This window comes from Nicotiana tabacum, chromosome 7, assembly GCF_000715075.1.
Source record: "Nicotiana tabacum cultivar K326 chromosome 7, ASM71507v2, whole genome shotgun sequence".
Lineage (NCBI taxonomy): Eukaryota > Viridiplantae > Streptophyta > Magnoliopsida > Solanales > Solanaceae > Nicotiana > Nicotiana tabacum.
The window spans coordinates 61,478,842-61,501,384 of NC_134086.1; the positions used below are offsets into that span (position 1 = coordinate 61,478,842).

General features: G+C 39.2%; 1 protein-coding gene across 1 annotated transcript; it reads left to right on the forward strand.

Annotated features, from left to right (window-relative positions):
- Window positions 1-18,396: 18,396 nt before the first annotated feature.
- On the forward strand, window positions 18,397-18,996 carry LOC142162112 (uncharacterized). Its single transcript, XM_075218423.1, has one exon. The coding sequence runs from the start codon at window positions 18,397-18,399 to the stop codon at window positions 18,994-18,996; it is 600 nt and encodes a 199-aa protein (XP_075074524.1).
- The last annotated feature ends 3,547 nt before the right edge of the window (window positions 18,997-22,543 follow it).

Here is a 22,543-nt window from a genome sequence, read left to right on the forward strand (position 1 = left end):
AAATACTGGAATCAAATTTGTAATTATAAACATAATTAAATCTTAAAATATGCTAAAATTGCAATTATATGCAATTTAACTTTTAAAAGCTAAATAAATCTGTAAAAAATGTTCAAAAATTACCTTAGCTATATTTTGGTATAAATTTGAGAATTCAATAAAGGAGTTACAAAAATGATAATTTGGGATATAATTATTGGTTTTTTCTGATAAAATAAGGCGATAAATTGATTTAAAAAATCTTTTAAAAATAGAAAACAAAACACTTGGACATGCTTATATATGAATATGTATGCTATTTTGAAAGTATTTTGCTTAAAAAATATACAGGGAAAAATTGGGTATCAACAGCTGCCCCTCTTTACCCGGGAAGGATGAAAGAGTTATCGGGTAAAGATATGATGGCCAATATTGACCGAACGGAATGGTTTTAGGAATTTGACCGAGCTCTATCTCCTGAGCTACCTACCTCCCTAGATTTATAGGAATCAGGCCATATGTAGTCCAGGATCTGTCGGCGGAATATGTCGATGGAGATTTTCCAAGACGGACGTGATATTTGGGTTAAGATGGATGGTTAAAGTCTAACAGGGCTGCGGGAACTGGACCGGGATTACTCCTACTGAGACGGTCGTTGCTCGTCGGTTAACCTGCAAATTAACAATGTGTTGTGTGGAAATTTAACATGATGCAAGTTCCCGTCGGACCATGAAATGTTGTCTTTGGAGGGTTAGGATGACGTCCTCAAACCATGACGTCTTGGGCCATGAAGCGTATAATAAGGATTCGCAGGCCATGAAATGGTGCTTTCGAGCTATGAGAATGATGCCTCCGAACTATGATGCCTTTGAATAATGATACGCAAAAGATAAGAGGGGTCCTCAGGCCATGACATGTCGTTCCCGGGCTATGAAAATGGTGCCTCCGAACAATGATGCCTTTGGATGATTTGGCAATCTTTCAACCTATGAGATGCAGTAGGTGGCTATCTTTCAGCTAGTGCAAATGTAAATAAGGCGGCGATCTTTTAGCCAGTGCAAATGTAAATAAGGTGACGATCTTTCAGCCAATGCAAGATGTAAATAAGGTGGCGCTCTTTCAGCCGATGCAAGATGTAAATGAAATGGCGATCTTTTAGCCATGCAAGATGTAAATAAAGTGGCAATCTTTTAGCCGATGCAAGATGTAAATGATGTGGCGATCTTTCAGCCATGCAAGATGTAAATAAAGTGGCGATCTTTCAGCTGATGCAAGATGTAAATGAAGTGGCAATCTTTCAGCCATGCAAGATGTAAATAAAGTGGCAATCTTTCAGCCGATGCTAGATGTAAATGAAATGGCGATTTTTTGCAAGATATAAATAAAGTGGTGATAGCAAATGCAAGATGTAAATGAAGTGGTGATCTTTCAGCCGATGCAAGATGTAAAGGTGGCGATCTTTCATCCATGCAGATGTAGAGGTGGCGATCTTTCATCCATGCAGATGTAGAGGTGGCAATCTTTCAGCCATGCAGATGGAGGTAAAGCTTAATCTCGGAAGGCAGAATGGTAGCCTTATGCAATGCAAGAAAATGCAGATGGAGGTAGAGCTTAACCTTGGAAGGCAGAATGGTAGCCTTATTTAATGCAGAGAATGCAGATGGAGGTAGAGTTTAACCTCAGAAGGCAAAATGGTAGCCTTATGCAATGCAGAGAATGCAGATGGAGGTAGAATTGAACCTCGGAAGGCAGAATGGTAGCCTTATGCAATGCAGAGAATGCAGATGTAGACAGAGCTTAGTCTCAGAAGGAAGAATGGTAGCCTTATGCAATGCAGGAAATGTGTGTAGAGGTTGAGCTTAACCTCGGAAGGCAGAATGGTAGCCTTATGTAGGAAGTAAAAATAGCAAATGGCAATAGAGTTTTCTTAGCTGATAGCGGAATGTGGTATCGTGATTAATGAGGATATTGTTCCTTCTGGGGACAATGTTGTGTGCGGACAGCAGCTGTGACCAAGCACAATGGTTCAGAGAGTTGTATTCCTAAACTTTGTGAGTGAGCATATAGTATATTTGATGGGTTTTCCCCAGTTTACTAGCTGCTGCTTCTGACGGTTACTTGCGGCGAATGGCTGAAATCACTTCGGAATTTTGAGGGCCTCCTCAAAATTCTGCCCATGTTTCCAATTGCGGGGGAAATGAAAATTTTATTGAATTGTGACCAAACCCATAGGGCTGCCTACGTATCCCTTCTTAAACGGGAATTAGGTCAGGCATAGTTCAAATTACATCATACAAGGAAAGCATAAAGATAACACACAGTATCACTTGACTGTGTCTGAATTGATCGGCTTTGGCCAAACTTCTCCTTCCATTTCTGCAAGTATGAGGGATCCTCCTGTCAGAACCCGATGAACCATGTACGGACCATACAAGTTGGGAGAGAATTTCCCTTTGTCTTCATCTTGATGCGGAAATATTTTCTTGAACACCAGCTGCCCCGGTGTGAATTGTCTCAGCTTGACTCTTTTGTTGAAGGCTTTGGACATTCTTTTCTGATAGAGTTGACCATGACAAACTGCATTCATTCTCTTTCCGTCTATAAGAGCTAGTTGCTCGTAACGACTCTTCACTCATTCTGCATCGTCGAGCTATGCTTCCTGTATGATCTTTAAGGAAAGAATTTCTACCTCAGCAGGAATGACTGCCTCTGTACCGTAGAGAAGCATATAGGGGGTTGCTCCTATCGATGTGCGGACTGTGGTGCAGTATCCCAATAAAGCAAACAATATCTTCTCATGCCAGTGATTATGCTTCTCTATCATTTTCCTTAGTATCTTCTTGATATTCTTGTTGGCGGCCTCTACGGCTCTATTCATCTAAGGTCTTTAAGATGTAGAATTCTTGTGTTTGATCTTGAAGGCTTCACACATGGATTTCATCAAATCACTATTGAGATTAGAGCCATTATCAGTAATGATCGACTCTGGAATCCCAAACCAACACATGATACGGTCGTAGATGAAATCCGCCACGACTTTCTTAGTCACTGCCCTATAAGATGCTTCTTCAACCCATTTGGTGAAATAATCAATTGCTACTAGGATAAACTTGTGTCCGTTTGATGCGGCGTGTTCGATTGGTCCGATAACATCCATTCCCCAGGCGGCAAACGGCCACGATGAGCTTGTTGCATTAAGCTCGTTTGGAGGCACCTTTAAGATGTCTGCATGTATCTGGCAGCGGTGGCACTTTCAGACATACTGGATGCAGTCTTTTTCCATAGTTATCCAAAAGTATCCAGATTGGAGTATTTTCTTTGCTAAAACAAAGCCATTCATATGTGGACCGCAGGTCCCTGCATGAATTTCCTCTAATAGCCTGGATGCTTCCTTTGCGTCGACACACCTTAGCAATCCCAAATCAGGATTCCTCCTATATAGGATTCCTCCGTTGTGAAAGAAATTGTTGGATAACCTCTGAAGCGTGCGCTTATGAGTAGCATTCGCGAGTTCTGGGTATTCTCCTTTTGCCAAGTATTCCTTGATATCATGAAACCAAGGCTTTCCGTCTGCTTCTTCTTCGACATGAGCACAGTAAGCGGGCTGATCATAGATATTTACTGGAATGGGATCAATGAAATTCTTGTCTAGATGTTGTATCATGGATGATAGAGTAGTCAGTGCATCGGCGAATTCATTCTGGACCCTGGGAACATGCTGGAATTTTGTCTTTGTGAAACTCTTTCTCAACTCCTACACATGATGCAGATAAGGGAGTATATTGGAGTTCTTGGTCGCCCATTCTTCTCGGACCTGATGTATAAGCAAGTCTGAATCCCCAATTACTATCAACTCTTGGATGTTCATATCATTGGCCATCTTGAGCCCTAGGGTGCAGGCTTCGTACTTGGCCATGTTGCTGGTGCACGGGAGCCTGAGCTTGGCAGATATTGGATAATGCTGACCGGTTTCTGATACTAGGACTGCTCCTATGCCAACTCATTTGAAATTTGCTGCTCCATTGAAAAATATTCTCCAACCGTCATAGGATTCTGCAATCTCTTCTCCTATGAATGATACCTCTTCATCAGGAAAATATGTTTTTAAGGGTTTGTATTCTCTGTCCACGGGATTTTCAGTAAGGTGATCTGCTAGTGCCTGTCCTTTGATTGCTTTTTGAGTCATGTAGACAATGTCAAATTCACTCAACAGGATTTGCCACTTGGCCAGCTTGCCATGGGCATGGGCTTTTGAAGGATGTACTTCAAGGGATCCATTCTTGATATGAGATATGTAGTATAGGCACAGAAGTAGTGCCTCAACTTCTGAGCTACCCAAGTCAGAGCACAACCGGTGCACTCTAACAGAGAATACCGAGACTCGTACAGGGTGAACTTCTTACTGAGCTAATAGATGGCCTGCTCCTTCATCCCAATTTCATCATGCTGCCCCAGAACACAATCGAACGCTCCATCCAATCCAGCTCAGGCGCAACTAAGGCTGGTGGTGTTGATAGTTATTCCTTGATTCTATCGAAATCTTTTTGGCAATCATCAGTCCATGTGGTAGCGGCTTCCTTCTTTAACATCTTAAAGATCGGCTCATAGATGACCGTAGATTGTGCTATGAACCAGCTGATGTAGTTAAGTCTTCCCAGGAAGCTCATTACATCCTTCTTGTTCTTTGGCGGTGGCAGTTCTTGAATAGCTTTGACCTTACATAGATCCAGTTCTATCCCTCAGCGACTCAAAATGAACCCAAGTAGTTTTCTGGCAGGAACCTCAAAGGCACATTTTGCGGGGTTCACTTTCAAGTTGTATCTTCTCTATCTGTTAAAGAACTTCCTCAAATTTTCCATGTGGTCAGTGGCTTTCTTGGACATTATGATGACATCATCTACATACACCTCAATCTCCTTGTGTATCATATCATGGAAGATAATAGTCATGGCCCTCATGTAGGTGGCCCTTGCATTCCTTTACCCGAATGGCATCATCATGTAGCACTACATCCCCCACAGCGTAATGAAAGCCTATTTCTCAGCATCTTCTTCGTCCATCCAGATCTGATGATATCCAGCGAAGTAATCTACAAATGATTGCAACTCATGCTTGGCGTAATTGTTGATCAGGATGTGTATGTTCGGCAAGGGGAAGTCGTCCTTTGGACTGGCCCGATTGAGATCCCGGTAGTCGACACAGACTCTGACCTTCCCATCCTTCTTCGGCACTGGCACAATATTGGCTAACCACGTCGGATATTCTACTACCCTGAGGACCTTAGATTTGACCTACTTAGTGACTTCTTCCTTGATTTTCAGACTCATGTTGGGTTTAAACTTTCTGGGATTCTGTTTTACTGATGGACATGTCGGGTCAGTTGGCAGTTTGTGGGCCACAATAGATGTGCTCAAACCAGTCATGTCATCATATGACCAGGCGAATATGTCCTCATATTCCTTTAGAAATTCAGTGTATTCTTCCTTTTCTGACGGTGACAAAGACGTTGATCCGAGTTTCTTTGATATTTTCTGCATCTCCCAGGTTTACAATCTCGGTCTAGTCCAGGTTGGACTTAGGTCTGTTCTCAAAAATTTTGACCTCTTTAACATTCTCTTCCGGTATATCATCTTCCTCTGAATCTATGCTTGTTTGTTGCGTTGTCTTGTTGCATGTCACAGACATTAGTTCATCAAGATAGGTAATAGTAATGATGTATAAGTAAAGTAATGAGAGAAAATAATAAGAGTAAAATTTGTAGGGAAACCGAAATGCTTTGATAAATTTCATAACTTTTTTGAACATTGGAAGATCTTCTTGCGAAAAATCAAAAAATGCGAAAGGAAAATCAACTAGTAAAAATAAAAGATAGTGCATGATGCTTAGTTCAGCCTTGCTACCCCGAGGCTTTTCGAGCTCTGGTGGTTTTGATGGTCCAATTGTTGAGGCGTGCTCCTCGGCTTACGACCTGTATAAAAGGGCCTTCCTCCCCCTCCTCCTCGAAAATGACACAACAATCTAAGTCATCTTCTTCGAAGAATAAATTCTCACTGCTGCCAATGCTTCCTCTTCTTCCGACCCATAGATAACTTCGGCCGGCTAGAAAGTCTGCTCCAAATGTGGTATTGGTTGCTCTAGCGGGTAGTATAGGCCGCGCCATGGTGGTGACCAGTTGTTGAATTCCTCCCAAGTATACTCGTATCCCAAACCAAAAGTGGTTCCATGTTTCTTCAGTTTGATCGGCTGGGTGATACCTTGGAGGTTTTTGCCAAGTCCCTTGCCAGGCTCATATCCGCTCCAGTTCAATATGCTTTCAATGTTGTTGTCCCACCATTTGTCTTTATCAATGGCGTTGACTCGCTCGATGTGGTGATAGGCTTCTCCGCCTATCTTTCTCCTTCCTCTAATCGCTGGGATGGTTTGGCGACTGTATATGGGATTTCTCATGTCGCCGTGAATGATCACCTCTTGGAGGTTCCATTCAAATTTCACCGACTGATGCAGTGTTGACGCTACGGCCCCAGCGAAATAAATCCACGGCCATCCCAACAGCAAGTTGTAAGATGCTGACACGTCTATAAAGTGAAAATCAATGTCGAACCAAGTAGACCCCATTTGCAAACACATGCTAATTTCCCCAATGGTGGATCTTTGGGAACCGTCGAAAGCTTTGACGTTGATGGCCCTATCATTGATCTCATGCAGACCCTTTTCTAATGTTCTGAGTGTTACCAACGAACAAATATTGAGCCTGGACCCTCCATCAATCAGGACCCTAGTGATAAAATAATCTTTGCATTGTACGGTGATGTGCAATGCTTTGTTGTGACTCAACCCTTCTGGTGGCAGCTCATCTTTAAGAAAAGTGATCTTGTGACTTTCCAAAACCTGCCCTACCATGTTTGCCATTTCTCCTCCGGTGTTGTTTCTTGGTACATATGCCTCACTCAGCACCTTCAACAAGGCATTCTTATGTACATCGGGACTTTGCAGCAAAGCTAGGATAGAAATCTGTGCCGGTGTTTTGTTCAGTTGATCAATGATTGAGAATTCCTTGGCTTTTATCTTTCTCCAGAGATCATCGGGCCCGGTTTTAGTGATGGTCGGCCAACTAGAGTCCTGCTTACTCGACTCAGCTAAATGATCCAAAGTATAAACCCTGTCGGTTCTTGTCATACCCTATGATGCAACTTTTTCCCCGAATTTAGCTTTCCCTTTCCTTCTCGCCTCGGTTGTGTAATCCCAAAGTATGGCATTTGTGTGGAATGGTGTTACGGGCAACATTGTTATTGGGATGGGCACCTTTACTCCGAACAGAGCATGTATTTTGGAGGGTAAAACCGCAACTTCAAACGGTGCGGGTGCGTTTGCTGGAGACACTAACTCGACCTCAATTGGTGTTGGCGTCTTTGTGGGGGGTGGTGCTTCAAACTCAAAGGGTAAAGACATGTTTACCTCGGCATCCCCAGAAGGCTGAGTCTGGACTACAATGGGATTGAGGGTGACTATTGGCTTCTTTGGTTCATCACCTTTTGTGATTAAACCGCTCAATCCTTGGGGATCCCAATCATCCTCTATTTCAATCATTTGAACACCTCCACCCTTATGGTCCGATAGAGGGTTGTTGCTGACGTTCGGAGTAAGCTCCTTTGCTACAATGATCTTGTTATCAATCAAAGTCTAGATCTTGTCTTTCAGAGAGCGACATTCATCAATGGTATGCCCTTTCATGTCGGAATGGTATGCACAGGATTTATTTGGATTGACCCATTTAGAAGGGTTTTCCGAGGTTATAGCAGGGATAGGGGGTGACATAACCAGCAGCTTTGAGCCTTTCGTACAGCTGGTCAATCGGTTCAACAATGGCAGTATACTATTTGGGGGGTCTGCGGTCAAAATTTTGTCGAGGTCAAGGAAAGTTTTGGCGTGTGGGAGGTGATTGATAGTGGGATAGCTGAGCATTGTAGGCTTGGTAGACATGTGTGAGTTGGGAATATTTGGGTGATGTAGGTTGTTATATGGGAGGTGGGGGTGATTGGTAAGTAGGTGGTGGAGTTTTGTGAAAGGGTGAGGGTGCTTGGTAATTCGGGGCAGGCTGATATATGAGTGGAGGTATCGGATAGGCTTGGTATTTGATAGGTGATTTGGCTCTTTGTGCAACTATTACAGCACCTACGTCCTTTTTCTTAGATGTTCCACCAGAATGTAAAGCGTTATTGGTAGCTTACAAAGCTTCAAAGTTTTTAACCATACCACTTTTGATGCCTTCCTCGATCCTTCCCCTAGCTTGATAATGTCGAAAATTTCTGGCTCTCAATAAACATCAGCCTTTCATAGTACTGCGAATCTTGAGCCCGAACGAAAAACTTTTTCATTTGTTTTTCTTCTAATGCAGGTCTGACCTTAGCAGCTTCTGATCTCCAGTGAGTGGCATACTCACGGAATGTTTCCGTGGGCTTCTTCTTTAAGTTCTAAATGTAGAACACATCTGGTGCATTTTCTGTGTTGAACCTGAACCTGTCCATAAAGTCGGATGCCATACTTGCCCAGTTCGACCATTTCTTCAGGTCTTGCCTAATGTACCAAGATAGAGCATCTCCCTTCAGACTCCTCATGAAAAGCTTCATGCGAATCCTTTCGTCCTTCCCTACTACGACCAACTTGTCACAGTATGTTCTCGAGTGGACTCTCGGATCCCCAGTACCATCAAACATCTCGAACTTAGGAGGTTTATACCCCTTGGGCAGTTCGACATCCGATTTTATGCAAAGATCATCGTAGTTCAACCCTTCAATCCCCTTACTTCCTTCGACACCCTGTATTTGACTAGTCAATTTCTTGAGTTCTGCAGCCAGGTTTTTGATGAGTGAGTTTTTATCATCAGACTCGTGTGTGCTTGAGACAGGTTGGGTGGAGTGTGGCATGGTTTCCACATAGATGGGGGTGTTATGGTGGAAATGGTCATTTGTGGAATTCCGAGGATCTGGGATGAGCAGTGGAGTATTGTTGGATGTGTGGCATGTATTGCAGTGGTGGTGAGGAGCGGGATGGTTTTGTGAAGGCGTGGGATTCTGAGCGTTTGGAAAATTGACATCCATAGTGGTAAGGGAAAATGACAAGTTTGCCAGATTCTGGACCTGATTAAGTTCCTTCTAAAATTTCAACAGTTTCTGCTCGAGTTGGGATGCACTTTCTTTGGAGGCCTGAGCACCATGAGTGACCTCTACCCGTTCAGTTTAGTTTTCCTTTCTGATGTTGTTCAAATCTTCCATCTTTCCTTTGTTCCTGCTTCTGATAGGACTAGGAGGAGGAGTAGGTGGAGGTCCCTTTGATCTTGTGGAATATGATGACGATGTCAGAGTGTACAAACTAACCTTTGGGGAGGAGAGTAAATAAACAAAAAGTAAAAACAAAAAGGTAACAAGTCAGTGGGGATTATAAGAAAGTGTTGGAATATTTAAACACATAGTGCAAGAATGTAAATCGCGTCCTAATTTGGGAGCCTCGTTGTGCCCAAGGTAGGCCTAGCGACAAATTGATTTGGAGAACTTAGAATGCTAAATGCCTCATTTTATTGATAAAAAGTAGATGAATACCAAATCAACACTAAATAACTAGGAATAAAATGTCATTAGTGGCCATTGGCCTTATTACATTGTCCTAGAAGGACCTTCCCCAGACTCGGCATCTTTGGCTCCATCGAACAGCTTTACCAGCTCGTGATGTCCCAGCAGTAGGTATTCTCTGGCCAGGTGTCCACCCTTGTTTCCTTCATCATTCTGGTAGTCCTCAATCCTCTTAAGAAACTTCCTTTCCAGCTCCACTAAACCTCGTTCCAGTTATCCTAATCACTTATTGGCACTGACATCCATGTCTTTCCACTCTTCAATTAGTTTTTGGTGGGCTTCTTGAATATCACGGTGCTCGCTTTCACATTCTCAAATCCTCTTGCAAAGTTGGTTGTATTTAACCTGTGCTTCAGCCCTTTCATCGATGATTCTATGACCTCGAACAAACCCGGGTTGGCCCAGACCATTGTGATTATCGTCCACCTAGCCTGAATAGTATAGGGTGCAGCGAGCATGGTATCTGTCTGGTTCAATAGTATCTCTTCCCATGATGATCTTGCAATGCCACAAATGCTGAGCTTGGCACTTATAAGGACCGTCATCAGCTTGGAAGTTAGCTCGGAAGTGACTCATCTTGTCGACCCTTGGTATAACCTGCTTCCTACCAGCCTGTCTCACAACTCGAAGAGGGACATAAAGGTAGGTTCCTCTTAAACCGATCAATATCAGAAATGGTTCATCCTTGGATCGGGCGATGAACTCTTTAGTAGGGAACACTAGAACATCCATTGTATTTGATCCTCAGTTATATTTTCAAATAGCTCCACCCACCCCTTGGCATATTTTGGATGAGCAAACATGTTAGGCATGTAGTTCATTCGCCTTGGTTGATGGAAGGCTATATGATCATCCCAGTCTCTTCGTTGAATCTCTTGCCGATATTCACCCCTTTGAAGATGCTCCATGAGCCAGAGCTAGAGTAGCAAGTTGCAGCTCTCGAAGTGTTGGTCTCCTTGTTGACACTTTTCTAAGGCTCGGTATATCTCTGCGATGATCATGGGCACTATGCTAAATGGTTGTCCACCAATTCCCTCCATCAATGTTTTGGTGACCATGGCTAGCCTGTTGTGGATCATTGCTTTCTTCGTTGGAAACACTATCATCCCCAAGAAGCAGAACATGAAGACAAAGACCCTTCGGTGAATATGCCCCAACGATGTATGGGCAAACTCATCCGGATAAGTACGGTAGGATTTGTTGTGACTGTACCTCTCGTACAAATAATCAAAGGGAATGTATGACTCCTTCAAACATGTCAAGTCTGGATTCTTCTTTAGGCCCATCATTTTGAGAAAACCTCTACCCTTGTGATTTTCTGGCATTAACAAACCCGGGGTCTCCCATGGTATACCAGCCAATCCTCCTATTTCCTCTAGCAGGGGTGTCATGTCAATCTGTCCGAAGCGAAACACAGACCTATCACAATCCCAGAATAGAGTAGCAGCTTCTATGATTTTGTTGTTGGGTTGGATCTCCAGGAGGGAAGGTAGATTTCCTAGGTATTTCCGGACAAGAGTCTGATCACTGGAATGAAGATCTTCCCACCAGCTTAGCAACCTTGGGTGGATGTTTGTGACCATGCCGAATCTGGGTACTTCGTGCCTCATGTTTCTACAAGATAAAAGGGTTAGGCCCTTACCCTCACCAGACTCGACTATTAAATATCAATAATTGGCATAAAAGCATTTAGTTCTCCAAATAAATGCACACAATGTGATATTGTCCGTTTGGGTTTTTGGGAAACCCATTGGACTTTGGACAAGGCTATCTTAAAGAGTCATTATGCGGACAACATAACTGACTCGGCTAGGTTTGAACATGATGCATGCATAATTTTAACAGAGTAAGGTTTCTACGGGGTTTTAGACTGGTACCCTTAAGCGGACAACTCAAGAGGGAAAGGCACGGAACCGTCGACTACACCGTTGATCGACTAGTTTTACCGCAAATACGCCTTTGCTGAATTTAAAGGGTGATAATATTGGAAGAGCGCAACCACTCATTATAAGCGTTGCTATGGTATTTATTTAGCACGAGTGGAATATGATGTTGGAAACATGCATATGCAATAATTAAAACAAGTTGTCACGTATTTTCATGTTCATAAAGTAGTAATTACAATAATTTAAAATAGTAATAAAGGAGTGCAGTAAAGGAAAGCAGTGAAAGAAACAAGGGATCGAAACAAGAGAGAAGTTAGTTTTTGTAGTAGAAGAGGGAATTGAATTCTTAAAGGTATTAAACAAATAAAGCACTTAAGAAATGTAAAGTCACAGTAATAGCTTGAAATGGTAAAAGCCTAAAAATCATTCCCGAACAGAGGTCGCCCCTTTTTTCTCTCGACAAATCGGGTTTATGATATTTGGGAGGACAACTCGTTCCCTTTCGGAAATTGGGTTTGAATTGAAGAGTCGCCACCTAGTGATTAAAGTGCATTAGGACACTAGGAGGGGTTTGTTTTGAGTAACCAGAGATTGGGTAAGGGCTTGAAATTATCCCAAGGGAAGGTGTTAGGCACCTCTCAGGATCCACTAGTGTGGTTCCCAGTCAAACTATTATTGTGACTTAAGTGCAAATAACACATAGGCAAATAAAGGCTTCAAATAAGAGGGGATTTTCACGTAATGGTTATAAATAAACAAAAGTAAGAAAAAGGAACTAAAAGAGTTGATTTTCTTAAAAGAAATATTTAAAAAAAGATTTAAAAGGAATAAAGAAAACAGAGGAAGGGGGGGTCCTAGGTTTATTAATAATATGGATCACCCCACATAACATCTGGTAATCACTCCTCAGTGAGGGGCTACACGTGATGTTATTGCTTAGTCATCATATCCATATCTACACTTCCTACCCCGTTAAGGTATTAAAGCGCAAAATGGTCTCGTTTACTTGTTGCATGCTATTACCCGCCCCAATCCTATTAGCCCCGGAGGCACTTGGGATTACTAATTCTAGAGGGAGGAGGTATTGACTTATTTGTGGTTTCAAAAGGTAAAATACTAAGGCGACAAACAAAACACATATAATAAGTTTGGGGAAGCATATAAACAAATAAAAGGGCTCAAACAAACCTCCTTAAATCAAAGAAAAGCATATAGTTTAGCATGTCTTACACGTACTGATTAGGGTCTGATTAAACTTAACAGTTGGGGCAGACTGATTTATTGCATATTTCAGATAAGAAGCCCGAATCTGGCCCCCCTACTAGTTGTAGTTAATAAAATCTGATTCAGTTTATAAACTACCCTATGGCTTGCCTAAGTGTTAGACGAAAACTATAGGCATGATATCTACTGATTTCAGAAAAGATGAAGTATACTGATTTTAGAAAAAGGTTGTCAGTTATTTAGGAAAGACGAGTTTTGACAAAAGATCATAAATTCCGCAGATGTTAGATAATGATTTTAGATTTGTAGACGAGTGAGATGCTTCAGACTTGGTTATTAATTCTTATAGGCATGCTTTCTATGCGTTGTTGATTTTAAACACTTCTACACACATAGCAAGAGTGCAAAAATCCTAGAGGCATGGCATCTAAATGTTGTACTTCGTTTAAGCCTATGAACATAATATCTAAATCTAGTTAGTTGTTTAAGCCCTATAAACAGGTTTGCCTAGTGACAGATGCATATGTAGGATTCGAATTTCCAATTAACTATGAGCATGTTATCTATATGAGAGATGCAGAAATTTAACTATAGGCAGGATATCCATATTAATGCAGAATTTCAGAAACCTATCGGCAGGATATCTATATGGGTATAGAATTCCTTATAGACAGAGTATCTACACATGAAAGTGCAGAATTCCTATAAGCAGGATATTTATGTGATATGCAGAAATCAGAAACCTATAGGCAGGATATCTATATGGTTGCAGAATTCCTTATAGGCATAGTATCTACATATGAAAGTGCAGAATTCCTATAGGCATGATTTCTATGTGATATGCAGAAATCATAAATTCCCTATAAGCAAGATATATACTCCTTTTACATGCATGGTTACCCTTCCCTTTTTACTAACCATCCCCAAAAGTTATTACAAGTTATTATAGTCCAATTAAAATAAAGAAAAATACATCAGAAATTGAAAATTACAACCAAGGAGAGCCTGATTCAGACTTCCTGTCTGAAGTATGAAGTAAACCAACTCCAAAGATCATGTTTCAAAGACTTTCTCCCACTTGGGTGTTTTAGAGTTCCCTAAGAGTTTCATAAGAACTCCGGGCAATACTTACACCTAAATGTATCACCATATTAAGCCAAAGTTCAGTGTGGAAGGGCCAGCACTCAGGTGTCCAAGTTCAGAGGGAACTCTAGGTCCCAAGGCAAGGCTCATAAGACGGGAGCGGAACTTAGTAACTAAGAGAGAGTGTAAGTGCAGAATTCTGTAAGGGGGAAAGGGAAAAGGAAACAACACACATGGGGATATAGGGAATGAGGAGTTGCAAGAGGTAAAAAGTAGGCTAGTGGACATTACCCAACAATGGGAGATGTTGGCACACCCATAAGACTACTGGAACAAATTGTTTAGAGGTTAGGATCCCCTAAGGGATTAAGTTCAATCCATAGACAATAACTTGTATGTTGACATGTCTTAAACTGTAACTCAAAACACATAAAGGGAAATAGGGAATATGGATTTATAGCAGAAACAAGCAAAGGGAATCAACATGCTAGTTTAAGTATTTAACTCTGCAGAAGTAGTAAAGTAGTCATAGATGCAGAAAGCTGTAAGTAAACACATTGTGGGGATGCTGAAATTTGAAATTAGGACATACCAGTTTCAAAGAAACAAGTAGAGAAAATGCAGTAGTCTGGTAAAAAACCTCAGTGCAGACAAGAAGAGAGAGTTCTATTATGTGAGTAAGAGTTCAGAAGAGATTGCGAATTGTCCTTTGCCGTGTGAAGAACGGTCGTGCCCTTTTATAGTGTAAAACCCAAGTAGAAATAAGGTAAGAAATAATTGAAGAGTTTATTGTCAATCAATTACACAAGACTCCCTTTAGTTAAGGGATTCAGATTCAAACGTGTATAAACTAATTAATGAAAGAAATTAATCAAACACTTTGTGCAAAGTAGACAATTAGGGATGAATACATAAAAGTTATTTAAGGATGGGGTTTTTTGAAATACACGATTTGTGAGAATAAGGTAAGAAGATCAATTAACAACTAGTAAATCAAAAGGGTCTGAGATTTTGTATTCATGAATCGAGACAAAAGATTGGAAAGGTTTTTAACTTAAGGGAAATCAGCAAACAATGGAAAGGGAATCAATTAGACCCATATTCAGAGGGAAGTAGGAATTAATCACAAATTCACAAGCTATTTTAAAGGGAAGTCTATCATATATAAGTATCATACGAACATGTTAAGCATGAAGGAAGACTGTAGTGTCAATGTAAAGTCAGTACAAAATCCAGTATAGAAAAGTTTAGCAAAAGGTCAGAGTCGTATGAAAGCAAGGAATGGGTCTGAAAGAGTTAGGGGTTTTGAAATAAACCCTAAGTTCAATCAAATCACATAATCAAGCTTGGCGGAATCCCCAAATTCTAGGGTTTCCACATTGAATCAAGTACAGAGATGAGAAGGCAAGTAGTTGAAACAGGCTCAGAGGTTTCTGAGTTGAAACCTCTTGCATGCTTCTTTCATCAACAGAAACTCATGAAAAAAACATGATAGCAAAGTAACATTTGGAACACAGTAGAAGCACTCAAAAGAAAAACATTGATAGGAACAGTTAAAGAAACATGCTTAAGAGATTTTTCAGAAGAAACGTAAACAGTGCTTAATAGAAGGAAAATAAGGAAACTTAAGAACTTAGCAAGAAAATACAGTAGGAGAACATGCTGGAACATAGTAGAAGACAAAAAATATAAGAACACAGTAGAAAAGCATATGAGAGCATAGTATGGAAAACATGGTAGAAGAACATACAAGCATGGAGTATATAAAACTCAGTAAAAGAACATACAAGAACGGAGTGTAAAAGCTCAGTAGAAGAACATACAAGAACAAAGTGTAAAAACTCAGTAGAAGAATATACAAGGTAGAAGAAAACATAAGAACACAGTAGAGGCAAATAAACACAAAAGATAAAGGAGAGAACGTCAGAGAAATACTTAAACATTTTCAGAAAACCTTAGATCGGAAAGAAGCGGTTTTAAAAGTAATTCTTGAAAGAAAAGTCAGGGAAATCATTTAAAAACTCAAGGAGAGCACAAATACACAATGGATCTGAGGAAATCGGAGAAAAACTCGAAGGGCTAGGGTTTCAAAAGAACCCTAGAAGTGAGATAGGCTTTGAAAGGCCACCGATCTGAGTCGGGGAGGTCGGAATCAGGCTCAAACCACCATGGTATGCCGGAGTAAAGCCGGAGATGGCCGTGGATCATTGAATCATAGATGTATGGGTGCAAACCTTCGAGGTCAAGCCTCGAATCTTCAGGTATCAGGCGCGTGGGAGCAAGAAAAGGTGAGTATAAGACTCTCATAGCCTGAGAAGCCATGGATTCCGGTGGGTTTCAAGGTGGAGGTGTGGTGAGAGGCGGTTAGGGTTTGGGAATGTTCGAGAGAGTTTAAGAGAGATTGAGAGTTCAGAGGTGGATGGTAGGTGAGAAATGAGAAGGTTACGGTGGTCGTTTGGGTTAAAAAAAGGTAAGAGTGAATAGGGGTTGTTGATCTCAGAGATCAATGGCCAGGATAAGAGGGGTCTGGGTCGGGTAGAATTTAATCAGTTTAGGGGAGGGTTTAAATTAAAATTGGGTTGGGGAATTGAGATTGGGAATTGGGTTCATTTGTGGCTCAAATAAGGCTAAAATTGAAATAAACGGGGCTAACATTTAAATAGCCATTTTTCCTTATTTATTTTATAAAAATAGTAAAATAAATTAAAGTTAGTAAATCGATTAATAATATGTAAATATTAAATTAAAAATACTGGAATAAAATTTGCTATTATAAACAAAATTAAATCTTAAAATAGGCTAAAATTGCAATTATATGTAATTTAACTTTGAAAAGGTAAATAAATCTGTAAAAAATGTGCAAAACGTACCTTAGCTATATTTTGGTTTAAATATGAGAATTCAATAAAGGAGTTACCAAAAATGATAATTTGGAAAATAATTATTGGTTTTTTCAGATAAAATAAGGCGATAAATTGATTTAAAAAATCTTTTAAGAATTGGAAAAATAATAAAACACTTGGACATGCATATATATGCATACGTATGCTATTTTGAAAGTATTTTGCATATAAAAATATACAGGGAAAAATTGGGTATCAACATCTGGTCCTGCTCCCAAGTGCTGATCATTTCCGACTCAGGTGGATCCGAGGAGTCTCTAGGTAGCTGTTGGCGTTCGCAGCCCGGAGCTCTTCCCTATCTTACTTCTTCATGTTCTTGGTTTTCTGTATTAAACTCTGTAGTTTGATTTGGAGTATTCCGGATTGTTTAGATGCTCATGACTAGTGACACTTCGTATCTGGCTGTGTTGGGTTGTATTCCACAAATTATGCTATTATCTGTTAACTTTAGATTATCTTATCATGCTTTAGATTTATTTCTAATGGTTTAACATTTAATAATTGGAAATGGGAAGTGTCGGCTGGCCTTGTCTTCACGAGAGGCGCCATCACGATCGGGTCCGATTTCGGGTCGTGACAGTAAATATTTGATTAATTGTGAATTTTTGGTAGAATATTAACTATGTAATTAAGGAAATTAGTGGATAAAATTTTGATAAGTTTAAGTGTGGAAAACTGGCAGCCCATGAGGTGGTTAAAAGGCCACTAAGTGACACATGTATATTGTGAGTCTTCATTTACGACCTTTGAGAATCTGACCATGGATGTGTAAAATGAAACCACCATTTCACAAAAATAGCCATCCAAATTCGCACCAAAGCAAAGAAAAACCAACATACAAGGTACAGAACTTCATCTCTGGTTAGTAGAATTTGATTTCATGTAGGTCCGTATTAAAGTTGGCCTTTCTTTTTACGACTCAGAGCCTATAAATATCTTTCCGTCAACCGTATTTTGCCAGATCTAGTAAGGAACAATTACTCAAAATATGGAGATTTCGGTGATTAAAAGAGGAATATCTTTTAAGTAGCACAAAATCTTTTCTGTTTTTCTAAATTTTTTTGATAATTATTGAGAAGATTTAAGTTTGTACTATAATATGATCTCCTTTGCATTCCTACTTCTTTTTCTTCATTGTCTATTTGTATTTTTCTTTTTTTATATTTGGCTTATACACAGTGTTTGTAAGATAGTTTGTTATTGGCAAGTTGGAAGTGGGATTCTTCCCACATCGGAAGAAAGAAGTTTCGTGCCTGTCATGTGAAACACCCTCGTGACCAACCTTACTCGTACCGTGCTTGTTAGCCTCGGAACTGATCATTATGAAATAGCACATAACAGGCACGAGATTGACTCAACAGGCACGAGATCCTAGATTTAATTATTTTTAACAGAAAAATCAAATTTATTTAAATTTTAAATTCAAAATTCGAATAAATAGTCCTGTCTATTTGTGAAACAAGACATCTTTTTTGAAAGGGTCTGTTGGTTGCCCATAAATACACAAGAATTCCAACGAAGTGGATATAGAAAATCACAAGTGTTATTGCAGGCTTTGTTGTATCCTGAAGAGAATCGTTTTGTATTTTCCCTAAATTAGTATACAGGCGATAACTCTTTAAGGACAGCCGATTTTCACGCCTCAAAGCCAATTTTGTTTATTATTTTCTAACAATCTTAAAGAGTTATTCTGCTATGGAGAAATTGATGTCTGTTGTTGAGAATCCGAAGGAGTTCATCAAACTTGATCGCTTTAATGGAACGAACTTTACCCGTTGGAGAGACAAGATGATATTCTTGTTGTCCGCTCTCAATATCTGCTATGTTCTTGATTCTGCCTTGCCTCCGATGCCTGAGCCCACAACAGAAGATTCTGACGTAGTCAAGGAAGAAAGGAAGAAACGAGAACATGATAAACTGTTGTGTCGCGGCCATATTCTGAATACTTTGACAGATCGACTCTATGATCTTTACTGCAATCTGAAGTCGCCAAGAGAGATTTGGACTGCTCTACAAACTACATACCAGAATGAAAAACGAGGTATTGACAAATTCCTGGCTCTACAGTACTTTGAATTTAAAATATTTGATACTAGGCCTATAATGGATCAGATTCATGAACTGCAAATCTTAGTATCAAAACTAAGTGATCTTGAAGTTAAAATTCCTGATGCACTTCAAATAGGTGCTATTCTTTCGAAATTGCCTTCCTCTTGGAATGACTATAGAAAGAAAATCCTACATTCTATGGATAAAATGATTGTGGAACAATTTCGTACTCACATTCAAATTTAAAGTGAGACTCGTGCTCGTAATGCTATTAGTCAGCCTTCGAGTTCCGCAGTCAATTATGTCAGTCAGAATGGTTCAGGAAGTGGGAACAAACATCTGAAAGTTTCCAAAAAGTCTTCTTTTAAAAAGAGAAAAAACTTTAGTTGTCATCATTGTGGAAAGAAAGGCCATATGATTCGGGACTGCAGATATAGAAAGGCAGGAATAAATTTCAATGCAGGCAATACCGAAAAGTCTGGAAAGATTAAAAAATCTGGAAATTCTGAAAAGGCAAACGTAGTGGAAAATTCTGCCCAAGGACTGGTTGCCATGGTTTCCGCAATGCAAATTGGTATGGTCACATAGTTGAATGTGGCTACCGCTGCTACAAATACTCAAGACTGGTGGCTAGATTCGGGTGCTACTATTCATGTCTTTTATGATAAGAAGATGTTCAAGACATATGTAGAAGTGCAGGATTCTGAACAAGTCTTGATGGAAAACCATGTTGCGGCAGATGTTGCTAGAAAAGGAAGTATTGAGATTAACTTCACATCTGGCCAGAAGTTGACGTTACTGAATGTGTATCATGTTCCTGATATGAAGAAAAACTTAATGTCTGTTGCTTTGCTGTCAAAGAAAGGCTTCAAGATAGTTATTGAGTATGATCATGTAATAGTGTCTAAGAATAGAGTTTTTGTTGGAAAAGGCTATAACTGTAACGGCATGTTCAAATTGAGTATTAATGAAATAAATTATGTTTCTGCTTACATCATTGAGTTTGATTCTTGTTTATGGCATGCTAGACTAGGACATTTAAATTTTGGCTCCTTGAATTATATGTCCAAAAAATGGTTATATCTCATGTAAAACTCAACATATTAAATGTGAAATTTGCATACAAGCAAAGATGACTAAGAAACCATTTCGTAAAGTTGAAAGATCCACAGAACTATTAGATTTTATACATTCAGACTTGTGTGAATTAAATGGAGAATTAACTAGAGGAGGCAAACGATATTTTATTACTTTTATAGACGACTTCTCTAGATTTACATATGTTTACCTACTTAGAACTAAGGACGAAGCTTTTCAAAACTTTAAAGAATACAAGTCTGTTGTGAAAAATCAAAGGAGTAGGAAAATTAAAATTATTCGAAGTGATAGAGGTGGAGAATATTTTAAGTTCTGTGAAGAGCATGACCTAATACATCAAATGAGTGCCCCTTATACTCCTCAACAAAATGGTTTAGCAGAAAGAAAAAATAGAACTTTGGTGGATATGGTTAATGCTATGTTACTTAATGCACATCTGCCACATAATTTATGGGGTGAAGCACTACTAACTGCATGTTATATTTTAAATAGAGTGCCTTCAAAAAGTATGCATATTTTGCCTTATGAGCTTTGGAATGGTAGAAAACCAAATTTAAATTATTTTAAAGTGTGGGGGTGTATATCCTATTATAGAGTACTTGACCATCAAAGAGCAAAATTGAGTCCTAGAGGAATTAAAAGTATTTTTGTAGGATATGCACAACATTCCAAAGCTTATAGACTGCTAGATCTAGAATCTAATGTCATTATAGAATCTATACATGTTGAATTTATTGAAAATAGATTTATAAATGACAATGTTGATGAAATGACTGAAATAAACGGAAAACGTATTGATTCTAACAAATTGTCGCTTTCTGAAATTATTAAAACTAAGGAAAGAAGTGATGACATGCAGATAGAACCAAGGAAAAGCCAAAGAATAAGAAAAGAAAAACATCTTGGTTCAGATTTTATTTCTTCACAATCTATAGTATTTCTTGTTGAAGGAGATAGGACAAACGTTTGTAATCAAATTCCTATTGTATTAAATGTTGAAGAAGACCCAAAGACGTTTCAAGAAGCAATGTCTTCTAGAGACACTGCCTTTTGGAAAGAGGCCATTAATGATGAAATGGACTCAATTATATCCAACAACACTTGGGTTTTGGTTGATCTTCCTCTTGGATCAAAACCTATAGGTTGTAAGTGGGTCTTTAGGAGAAAGTACAATACAGATGGTTCTGTCCAAACCTTCAAAGCAAGATTAGTTGCAAAAGGTTTCACTCAAAAGGAAGGCATAGACTATTTTGACACATATGCTCCTGTTGCAAGAATAACATCCATTAGAGTCTTTTTATCTTTGGCCTCTATCTATGATCTTTACGTACATCAAATGGATGTTAAAACAGCCTTTTTAAATGGGAACCTTAGTGAAGAAATATATATGCAACAACCTGAAGGTTTTGTTCTTCTGGGAAACGAGAAGAAAGTTTGTAAATTGATAAAGTCTCTTTATGGTCTTAAACAAGCGCCTAAACAGTGGCATGAAAGATTTGATAGTGTAATACTATCAACCGGATTCGTACATAATAATGCAGACAAGTGCATTTACTCTAAATTTACAAAAGAATATGGAGTAATAATTTGTTTATATGTCGATGACATGCTGATTTTTGGTACGAATCTACAAGGAATTACCGAGACCAAGAAGTATCTAACCTCAGTTTTTAAAATGAAGGATTTAAATGAAGTTGATACTATTTTGGGAATCAAGGTCAAAAGATATAACAAGCAAGTGACTTTGTCACAAGCATATTATATAGATAAAATACTTACTAAATTCAGTCATTTAGGAATAAAGGGGTATAATACTCCTTATGATTCTAGTGTTAAGCTAACTGCAAATACTGGAAGAGCAGTAGCACAGTTGGAGTATGCAAGTGCGATAGGTAGTATGATGTATGCAATGCATTGCACTAGACCCGACATTGCATTTGTTGTTTGTAAACTTTCAAGGTTTACCAGTAATCCAAGTAATGATCATTGGAAAGCAATAAGTAGAGTACTTGGATATTTAAAATATACAAAGCACTTAGGCATTTGCTATAATGGTTTTCCTAACGTATAAGAGGGATATTCTGATGCAAGTTGGATTACAAGTGTTAATGATAATAAATCCACATCAGGATGGATATTTACTCTAGGCGGTGGAGCCATTAGTTGGGCATCCAAGAAACAAACATGTATTTCCCATTCTACTATGGAATCTGAATTTATTGCATTAGCAGCTACTGGAAAAGAAGCAGAATGGCTGAGGAATATGTTACTTGATATAAAGTTGTGGCCACAACCTATGCCAGCCATTTCCATATTCCGTGATAGTGAAACTACAATGTGTGTTGCTCACAATAAAATATACAATGGAAAATCGAGACATATAAGCTTGAGACATGCTTATATAAGAGAATTAATTACAAATGGAGCTATAGCTATAATATATGTGAGATCAAATAAGAATTTGGCTGATCCACTTACGAAGCCATTAGGTAGAGATGTAGTACAACAAACTTATGGAGGGATGGGGCTGAGACCCTTAAATTAAATACAAGGAATAGGAACCCCACTTTGAGTTAGTATACACTCTAACAATATAAGTTCAATGGGTAATAACAAGTTACTTGTATTGTTTAAGCACTAATATCCTCTTTAGGAGCCCTAATTTTATTGTACTACTTACTGTTATGTGAGGAGT

Excerpts from the sequence above, each read along its gene's own strand:
- LOC142162112 (XM_075218423.1), top strand. The coding sequence starts at position 18,397 with ATGGAGAAATTGATGTCTGTTGTTGAGAATCCGAAGGAGTTCATCAAA.